We start from the raw sequence: 11,191 nt of genomic DNA, 5'->3' as shown, positions 1-11,191 counted from the left end.
TAGTTTTTCAGTTTTCTGAAAAATTATTAGTTAGTAATTATGAAAAAATTATGTCGACAATATCTATATATATATATATATTTTTTTTTTTAATATGTAACAAATTTCTATATGTTTAGTGAGGTTTTGTTTGGCTCAAATATGCCTTAAAAAAAAATTTACATAGAAGTTGTCTTTAACAAGTTTGTAAGTGTATTATTTAAAATGTTAACTAGATTCTAATCCCGTGTATCCGCACGGGAATATTTTTTATTGTTTAACAAGTTTGTATAATTTATGTTTTTGAGTTTAGATATAATTATTTTTATAAATATATTTTTTTAATAAGCAAAAATATTGATTTTTGTGTTTAGATATATTTTTATAGTATTAAAATTAACTATGATTATAAAAATAGAATTTTAACCCGTCCGCTAATATTAATTCAAAATGAACTATTATAAAAACATAATTTTAATTTTTCCGTTTATATTACCGTATAATATAAATATTTATTAAAAGTTTAAGATGTATTAACAATATTATTTAGCATTATAGTTTTCTAAAATTTAATCAACGAAGGGAGTGTATAACTGGTTTTTCAAACCACATTATAGTGTATGCAATAATTTTTAATTTTTTATGTTTTGATTTTGTATGAAAAATATATTTTCGATATACATGTATAATTCAAAATTAGTGATATTAGTTACCAAAATATTTTTAACCCGGTTTTTTATATATATTTTTAGTTCTATAAATTTTAAAAATATATTTTTAATATTTAAATTATACATTTAAATTTTACCTATTATTTTATTATTAATTTGTAAATAAATCATAATCGTAAATATATTATATTAACAACATAAATATCATATCATTTATATCATTATAAATATTTTCTATTTCAAATATGACCATTATTTTTATATGTGAATTTTTTTTTCAAAAATTCTAGATATTTTTGATAAAAATGTTTAATAGTATAGAAATTATTTAAATTAGAATCTTTAAATCAAATCTAAATTAATATCTGATTTATTATTTTTAATCAAATTAAATCTAAATTACCTATATTTAAGGAACTCTAAAAATATTTAAATTAATAACTAATTTTCGAAATTAAATATAAATAATTATTAAAATTATTTTTAAACACTTTAAAAAAATTAGAAATGTGTGGAAGCAAGTAGTAAATGTGCTTCTGTTTTAATATAATAGATATCGTTTTAGTTTGGTTTGGATCGGATTAACCAGATTGATAAGCGCTAAAAAGTGAGAGAGTATAAAGAGGAAAGAGCATAGAATCATGATGAATTGCACACACCGATGACGTTCAACTAGTACAACTTTACAGACAATCGATTACTGCAGAACATGTAAAGCAAAAGCGGAAAACTGATAAAAATATCGAAAATACAGCTTTTGCAAGAAGAAAAAATGGAGACTTGTTTGTTATTCAATTGAATGTAATAAATAATAATGATCAATACTGGACCACCGTGTATGACTTTAAAATTTTGAAAATTTCCATATTGGTTTGTCTGAAACATTCAAAGTCTTGATAATATAGCATAGATTAACATTTTATGCATTTAATTTTAAATTTCTCAAATTTCAAACACTTTCGGTTTTTTTTTGGCTATAGAATTTTATTTTTATTAGCGAGTAAAAGACGAAATTACTTCTATACTTCTTTTCTGTATACCTTATGCAAACATAAAGTTAAACTGGTCCTAAATCATATCAAAACTGATACCTTTGAATAGGATTTTAGAAAAGTGCTAAAGAATTAATGAAAGCTAAAATTTGGACCCACCTACACTTCTCTAGTTAACCAACAAAATATTTAAATTCTGTTTTAATAAGGAAAAAATGCATGTATAAGTAGATTTTTATTATTTTTTTTACAAAAAAACAAGTAATAACTATCTTTTTTTTTTAGAAAATCTGCAATTTTCTAATAATTTACAACAGATATTTTTTAATAAAAAATAATGGATCAGTGTAATATAAATTTTAGATAGAAACATTAGGTTTTCATCCACGCTACTCGTAGATATGTTTTTGAATATTATTTTGATAAAAACACTTATATCTAATTTGTGAAGTTTCATGATTTTACTTTGAATATATAATATGTTCTGTTTAGAAACTTATAGTTTGGTATGATATTTATAAATAGTATACTAAAGCTAACTAAAAATATAACAAAGTAATCAAATACTAATTAATAATCGTAATATTGATACAAAAATTTAAAAATATATATCAGTTCTCCAAATAAAAAAATGATTTTTTTCCAACATTTTTGTTTCATCTTCATTATATACTTTTTCTCAAAAAAAAAACAAATATAAAAGTTATATATTTTCTTAGCTAATTTAACCAATAGAAATTTCTAATTTAATATACTACATTGAAAAACAAAATAATAATTACAATTTTTGTTTTCAGATTCATGACAACTTTTATCTTGTATCATATTATTTACGTTAATTTTTAAATAATTTTAAATTATTATACCTCATATTTTCCAATCAAAGTAAATTTTTTTTTATTTATTTAGTTAATTTCATTCTCATTATATATGTTTTCGATGGAATACAGAAAAGACAATATAGTTATAATTTTACTATTTTAATTTAAAAGTTTCAGTTTAATTTATAAATGAAAAAGCAAAAGAATTAGCACAAATTTTACTTTGAAACAAAAACAAAAATAAATACGGAATGAATATTGAAACAAATTCATAATTAAAAAACTGATAAAATAAATATGCTTTTCATTTACGTGGAAAATATAGAAACCGTAATTTTGCCCAGTGACATATATTAAACACACTCACAATCTCATGTAACTTCAATTAAGTAATTTCAACTTTTATATAACTTTGAGGTCCATATGTGGTAGAAATCAAAGCAGGAAGATTCTGTACAAGGCTTTTTGCGGCAAGTGGTTGCGGTCACTCCGCCTTGTGATGAGGCATACTGATTGTAATCAGATGCTGTTTGGTCAACTAATTGTTACCATTGTGGTTCAGGTTAAAATCCTATCAGATTCCATTTTATTTTAAGGATCTTCTTTGATACCTTGGTCTCCTCCGTCTTAATAACATAACTTTTTTCTCTATTTTCAGCGCTTTTTTTTTTCAAAAATGTCGGATATCAATTACTTGATATGTTTTTTGGATTGCTTGGAACTTATCATTCTTCTCAAATATGGTGGTCAAGCTTTGGAGAACTATGATCTCTTTCTCGATATTAAGCAGCTTGTAGTGGCTTTGTCTATGTCTTCTTTCATCATTTTTTTAGCTAATAGTTTAACGGATAGTTTAGCCAGTAGGCTCTTTTACATTGTAATGCTTCATTCTTTAGTGAAATTTAACTATATTATTTTGTTTTATTTTTAATTGAAATAGTTGCACACAAACATACAAAATTAACTTTAATTTTTTTTTTATAGTTATGTGACAAAAATTTATATGGTAATGTAGGAGTTTTTAAATCTATGTAAACAAATTTTACTATTTTATTTATTCTTAATTATTTATATAATTTTCCTATTTTAATATTATTTTAGTTTTTATTATTAATATAAGATTTATACATTAATTCCTTATCTTTACTAATTTTTAAAAACAAAATTTTCTTAATTTTCAATATTGTGGTAGACCAATTAAAATTGGATACATAATATTTTTATTCTTTTATATTTGTTTTGTTAGTAATAATATTAGAATTTGTAAAAAAAATTAATTATTAATGTTATTGTAGACCAATAAAATTGTATTTTTAAATCTTATGTGAACACTCTTACAAGTATATAGTTTCAATTTTTATTAGTAATAGATATAAATTTCTGCATGATATTAAAATTCAAAAAATATTCAACACGAGATAGTTTAAAAGTAAGATTTAGATGACTTTTTCACTTTGCCATATGGAATACAATTAAAAAAAAAAATACAATACAAATTGAAATCTTAATCGAAAATAAACTAATGAGTGAAAAATCGGCTTAACTACAAGAAATATACAAAATAACTATTTTGGAGTCTTATTGTTCCGTGTATATGAATAAATGGAGAATTAATCTTTTTGAAAGGAAGGTTCACAGCACGACTAAGCTAGTATGAGACAAGCCCACAAAATCATCTTAAGTAAACAGTATATCGTAGTTTGAAATTTGTCGTCAAATTAAGTCACGGACCGAGAGCGTCCGAGAATACTCAAAATAATGACAACTGATAGATAGATAGACTTGGATACCTTGCCGTAATAAAATGAAATGTCAAGCCTTTGGTCAAATAATAAAATGAAATGTTGATTTCCTGTACCAAAAAAAAACAAACACCAAACACATGTCTTGCAATTGTGAATTAAAATAGTTATGACTACAACTGTGATGTTGTCCAAATACGATTCCCCCTTTCAAAGATGGTGTTTTGGACTTTTGGTCGGCTAAACTCCATTTGATAGCCAAAATGTGTTACTCCATATTAAAATGCCAATTATTAGGTTATAGCTACTGTCATGTAATTTGTTTTTTTACATAAGTAACTTGTTTTAATTAATGTGGGATATAGCTACTGTCATTCGTCAACACTAACAATGTACCCGATGTTCTCGCTAAATCCCACAATAAACACAATATGCAATTACTTAATTACTCGCCGTTGCAGACAAAATGGTTAAAGAAAAATGCATAACGGCGTATAAGGGTCCACTAAATATATTTTTCTGCTATATTGTAAAGGAGAAATATGCGGCTATTCCGGAGAATGATAAATGTTCTGTTTTCTGTATAAAAGATTATAAGAGTTTTTATATCTTCATGGGATAGATTAGGTGGTAGTGGAGACTAAGCTTTTGTGCTTAATCATGAATCATGAACTATACAAATGCTGCCTTTTGATCTAAAGGATTCGTTCTTCCTATTTACAGTATCCCCTGGAAAACTTAAAAAAAAAAATATCAAGTCCAATCATCCGTAATATAATAATCTGACTGTTATTCCTATATTAAAACTTTACGAGTTAGTTATCATTTTATCAAGAACCCCTTCAAATTTCCAAAGGGTTATGCGGCTTGTTACATCAATAATAAATTAAATTACTTAAATCCTCTTGCGCTGACCTCAAATTTTGAAAATTAATTATAAGAATAATGACAGACAAATTGAGTTTGTCTCGTAAGTGAATTTATGAAATCCTATAGTTGATAACGATCGTAATTATTATATGTGGAATACTGTTATACTGGAATAGTAATAGGAAAAAAAATTATCCATTGTAGCCAAAAAAAATCCCCTAAAAAAAATCAAAATATAATCCTATTGCTTTTTTGCCTCGTTCAAGTTTTGACTTTACAAGTTTCTCTTCTCACGATAGTTGTGGATACTAATTTGCAACGAAGAATATTTCAGTTGCCGTATCAAATGCTACATCCTACATGTACATATCTTATTATCTCTACACCAAAAGATCGCGCTGTTTAATACGCCAACAGCTAAATATCCAACCTTACAGGATAGATATTTAATGTTTTGAAACGTGAATTTGTTTGTCATACGCATTAAATATATTTTACGAATTACGACAATTTGGTGCGATACTGTGATTGATAGAGCATTATGTAAGATCAAGTCTCTTTTTTGGTGTGTGTGTGTATATACGTGCTCCAATCTAAACAATTTATTCGTAATATCATTATTTTTGATAAATGATATTACGACTAACAGTTTGCTAAAATATGCAAAATATAATCGTGCTTTTTAAAAATATTTAAGGACCATAATATTTATATCGCCACCAACTTTACAGAATAGTTATACCGCAAAACAACTGTAATCATCTTGGTACCAGTTAAAAAGAAAAATAGAATGAAAACAAATTCAGAAGGCTATTTCAAATTTAAACCATGTTTTAAGATTTTTATAAAGATTTTAAAAATTATTAAAAGACATATATTGACTTGATTTTTTATTTTATGAACTCTTAACTTTTCTCCTTAATAAGTCTCATGAATGTACACACTTCTTAATATTGTTTTTATAGACATCTGTGTGTAGTGTGGTAATTTATTTGTTTGTTTGGCTTGATGTAAAAGTATCTAGAGAAATTGCAGTTAATAACCAACACAAATTTAATATTTAAATGAATAACTATATAAAGAAGATGGTTACTATATTTTATATATTATATATAATATATACAAGTATACCCTTTAACTTCCCTACTCTCAAAACATAATATATGAACTTTAATTTAGCTGTTGGTTTTTACTCGTCCACATAAATCAGTTACTCAAAACAAAAACAAAAACAAAAACAAAAGGTTTTTACTAAATAGACCGACTATATGTAGTTTACATAGAATGACTATATGTGAATCATTTTTAGATATGTCAGTGTTTTCTATATATACATACGTGAATGAGTTTTTTTATAGATTATCTATATATACATAGAACTTTTGTATTACTCTTTGAATGTATGTTTTTATTGTATCTAATAGTTTATTTAACTCAATGTCTTCTTCTCATTTTTTTACTGTGTTGCGATGACAAATTTAGATTTGCCGGAAAGAATGTTCATGACAGATGTAGTTTACATAGATTGTTTATTCTAACACATATTAGTTGTAGATAACGTGTGCGTGCGGCGCGTCTGAGAATACATTCTCTCTCCTGTTTTTTTTTACCGATCTTATCCACAAGGTTATTTTCGTCTCAAAATCATGCACATTGTTACTTGCTTTATTTTGTGATCTTCATGGCTATTTTTTCGTCAATTAACAAATTTTGGTTATTCACTTAATTGTCCCAATTATCTATTATATTACAACAGAAATACAAAAAATTTTAAAAATATTTCTTTTATATATAAATTTAATTCTGAAAATTGAATATTAATTTAAATAACTAAAGATTTCCTTATATTTTGGTTAACTCTAATTTAATGGTCATAACAATACTAAAAAAATTAAAAAACAATTTTATCTAAATAAAAAACAAATTTTCACTTATTAAAAAAAATTATATTTATAAAGAAAATATAAATTACATTACAAATTTTGATTAAAAAAATTATTGTGTAGATGTACGGGATAAATTAGCTTAATTCTTTAGTCAAAATTAATTTTTAGGATTATGCTATACATGATATACATTGAATACCAAAAGTTTCTACTTTCTACAGATTAAATTAAATGCAAGATTTTGGTATTACTGTTTATGCTGTGTGAATTAAAATAAATTAAAGGGTATTCAATGTATATCATGAATTTTCAAAAATTCAAACTCTAAACATCCGTCAAAATAATCAGTCTCCTTTTTCTTTCACAATTCTCCGAACATGCCTTTTGATTTCTATACCGTGTAAATCCGAGTAAGTCTTCATTGGTAGGATATGTATATTGATTATATTCTATTAAAATAAACCGGAATCGGTTTAGTAAAGTCGATTGCTATAGATTGATTTTGTGTTTGTATATAAACCATAGTGTAATCACAATTTACACGTCAATGAGGAATATATTATAATTTCTTTTCTCTCTCATATGGTATCAGAGACTCTCTCTCTCCATCCGTGTTCATCTTCTTCTTCGATTCTCTTATTTTTTTGCTTTGATCGAGTCGTTCTAAGCGAATTTCTTTCGATTTGACTATCATTTTTGTCAAATCGTTCCTCGTTCTCTTCAATTTGAACTCCGATTGCTTCGAATCCCATGGAGATTCTGTGGGATTCGTTTCTCTGGTTGCTTGCGGCGGGGATTGTTCTGTTCTTGGTTAGGATTGTGTTATTCAAAACAGGATTGATTTACATGGTGAAGAAGTGGAAGAGGACGATCTTCGACTTGTTTCATGTTTACCAGTTCTACAAGGTCCCTGAATTCAACGAGAACGTGCAAGAGAATCAGCTGTACGGGAAAGTCTACGCGTATCTGAATTCTCTGAGCTCGATCGAGAATTCCGATTTCACTAATCTCTTCACCGGAAAAAAGCCTAACGAGATCCTCCTCCGCTTGGATCGGAACCAAGTCGTCGGCGACGAGTTTCTCGGCGCTAGAGTTTGTTGGATCAACGGAGAAGACGAAGACGGACAGAGGAATTTCGTGTTGAAGATTCGTAAAGCCGATAAACGGAGGATTCTCGGTCCTTATCTGCAGCATATACACACAGTCTCTGATGAGCTCCAACAGAGAAACACAGAGCTGAAGCTGTTCATGAACGTGGGAATCGACGGTGACGGGAAGAGGAAGATGAAGCACGGACGGTGGAGATCGATTTCGTTCAACCACCCTTGTACCTTGGATAGTATCGCCATGGAAGCGGATCTGAAGAACAAGGTTAAATCTGATCTCGAATCGTTCCTCAAGGGGAAACAATACTACAATCGGCTTGGCCGCGTCTGGAAAAGGAGTTACCTCTTGTACGGACCTTCCGGCACCGGGAAATCAAGCTTCGTCGCGGCGATGGCGAATTTCCTGGATTACGATGTTTACGATATAGATCTCGCGAAAGTAGCGGATGACTCGGATCTTAAGATGCTTCTGTTACAGACTAGAGGCAAATCCGTGATCGTGATCGAAGATCTCGATCGATTCATCGCGACGAAATCAACGGCTGTGAGCATTTCAGGGATTTTGAATTTCAGTGAAAGTATTCTCAGCTCTTGCGCCGCCGATGAACGGATCATGGTCTTCACGATGACGGGAAAAGAACAAATTGACCCGGCTATGCTCCGACCGGGTCGGGTCGACGTTCATATCCATTTTCCGTTATGTGATTTCACGGCGTTTAAAACGCTCGCCAACAACTACTTAGGCGTCAAGGAGCACAAGCTTTTCCCTCAAGTGGAAGGAATCTTTCAAAACGGTGCGTCTTTGAGTCCCGCCGAGATCGGAGAGCTAATGATCGCGAATCGTAACTCGCCGACTCGTGCGTTGAAGTATGTCATCAGTGCTCTGCAGACCGACGGAGATCGGAGAGGAACTGGACGGCGTTCGCTTTTAGATAGCGGCTCGAGAAGATCGATATCGGAGGATGCCGGAGATATGAGTAGTCCTCTTTGTGGCGGCGGAGGAAGCTCGCCGGCGGTGAAGGAGTTCAGGAAGCTGTATGGGTTGTTGAGGATCAAAAGTAGTAGAAAATCTGGGTCGTTCGATGTTGGTCGAGAGATCAGGGACGGCTAGTGATTAAAGTTTTGAAAGTCAACAGCCACATGGGTTGGTTTTATTGGTTGAGAGAGTCTTCACAAATCACAGAGAGAATGTTCTCTGTTCTTTTTTTTTATTATTAATGTACAGAAGTTTTCGAGACAAAATTGTTTTGCTTTTTGTTTTTGCTATGAAGAAAAGAAAATCCAAGGTGTTGGTCTCCGCAGTCCGCACCCGCACGCACATAAAGTTTTTTTTTTTATAAACATGTTTAAAATTATATTACCAGTTTTCAAATTTTTTATAGAAATTACAGAGATTACAAAGAAAGTAGAAAAACTGAAAATAAAAAACTACTAAAAAATCCGACAAATACAACAAACAACAACGAAAGCATAAGAAAATGGATTGCGGAATTAAAAATAAAACCAAAGTAAAACCAGACGGGAAAGCAGCAGTCGCACGCCAAAACGCAGACCACCCCGTAATTGCCACAGCTCCGAAGAACTAAAGTTCTCATCTTTGTTGCCACGAGCATCTTCCCGAAGCCAGCTCTCAAACCTCAAAAGAGAGACGCCTACAGCTTCTCCGAGAACTAACAGAATTTTCGGATTCCGTAACAGACTAACCCGTTGACAAGAGAGCCCGCAAGGGCCATCAGAGAGTCACCTCGGACTACCATTTCCGAAAAAACAAATTTCCTCGAGAACCAGCTCCCACAGCTACAAACTAGCCGCACTAACAAACCGGCGCCTCAACAATCACGTCTAGTAATACTCCACCATCTACACCGGATCACCTCCGGAGCCACCACAAACCAAAAACTATACACAAACGCGGAGCTATCGCAAATAATCGGACACACGCACCTTCGGAAAATCTCAGGCCACACCGATGCCGTAGACGGCGGAGGAGCCAAAAGCTGAGACAAACCAGCGGGGCAACCGCCGAGCCACCCGTCTTGAGCCACCGCTGAGAGACACCGTCGATGGAGCCGCACCTGCCGGAGATACGAGAGCCACCACTCCGAGGCTTGCCACAAGCCAAAAGCCGCTGCCAAAACCCCTTAAGCCAGAGATCAAATTCGTCCTCAAAATCCAATACTCGACCGCTGGGATTGACAGAAGCTCTTTACTATCTAGCCACCACTCTGACACCTCGCGAACGAAGTTTGAAAGGGACTGTAGCCGGAAGAGACAACCACCACCTGCACACCTTCGACTAAAGCCAGAGAGCTCGTCTCAGGCAGGAGACTCTAAAAGAAACGCCGAGGAAACACGCCGCAGAGAAAAAGAAGCCATATGCGAGAAGAGAGGAAGAGACGCCGGAAAAAACGAAGGCAGACAGAGGGGGACGCCAACTACGAATGAAGACGGGCCACCTCCACCGCGGATCCAGCGACGCCGCTGAAGCCTGCGCCGCAGTCGTCGAGAACCCACCGACGAAACCACCATCGTTCCTGCAATACCCAGCACGGCGGAAATCAGATCTAAAGAGAAAAAAAAAGAGATGCAGAAGAAAGAGGGAAACATGGGGGTCCCTCCTCCGGCGACTGTGAGCCACCACGCGCGCCGGAGAGGGAGATCGGAAAGTTTTAGTTTGTCTGCAAGTTCAAATCTTGAAATCGCAGAAAATGAGAAGAGGAGAGAGAAGTCAAGTCAACTTTAGATTTCTCTTTTTTAAAGGGGTGCAACACGAGGACTTTCCGGAAGGTCACCCATCTTAGTATTACTTTTGCCCAAGCACGCTTAAATACGGAGTTCTGATGGGATCCGGTGCATTAGTGCTGGTATGATCACACACTCATAAAATTCTAATTTTTAACCGAAATTATCAAAGTTTTTAATCCTAAATTATCATTATAACCAATTATATATTTATTTTATTGAATATAGAAATATAAAGATAAAACTTATTGACTCAAATATAAAATGGTTATCTTAACCCATTCATACACAAAATAGCTAATTTAATCCAAAATCTGTGAAAAATAGAATACATAAACATAAATCCTCGAAAATGGAAATAAGATTCAGAAGCAAAAAACAA

At 31.5% G+C, this 11,191-nt stretch overlaps 1 protein-coding gene and 1 non-coding gene across 2 annotated transcripts; one reads left to right on the top strand and one right to left on the bottom strand.

Moving 5' to 3' along the window:
• The first annotated feature begins 7,518 nt into the window (after positions 1–7,518).
• Positions 7,519–9,326, top strand: LOC18014304 (AAA-ATPase At2g46620). The gene has a single exon (XM_006397131.2). It carries the CDS (start codon positions 7,712–7,714, stop codon positions 9,176–9,178), a length of 1,467 nt encoding a protein of 488 aa, XP_006397194.1. The 5' UTR covers positions 7,519–7,711; the 3' UTR covers positions 9,179–9,326.
• A 1,500-nt stretch (positions 9,327–10,826) lies between these two features.
• LOC112085769 lies at positions 10,827–10,945 on the bottom strand. Its single transcript, XR_002899067.1, has one exon. It is a non-coding gene; the product is annotated as a 5S ribosomal RNA (ribosomal RNA).
• Positions 10,946–11,191: the final 246 nt, after the last annotated feature.

This window comes from Eutrema salsugineum, unplaced genomic scaffold (assembly GCF_000478725.1).
Source record: "Eutrema salsugineum unplaced genomic scaffold, Eutsalg1_0 scaffold_3, whole genome shotgun sequence".
NCBI lineage: Eukaryota > Viridiplantae > Streptophyta > Magnoliopsida > Brassicales > Brassicaceae > Eutrema > Eutrema salsugineum.
Note: the sequence above shows the minus strand (reverse complement) of the source record. Positions and strands in the feature narration are given on the sequence as shown.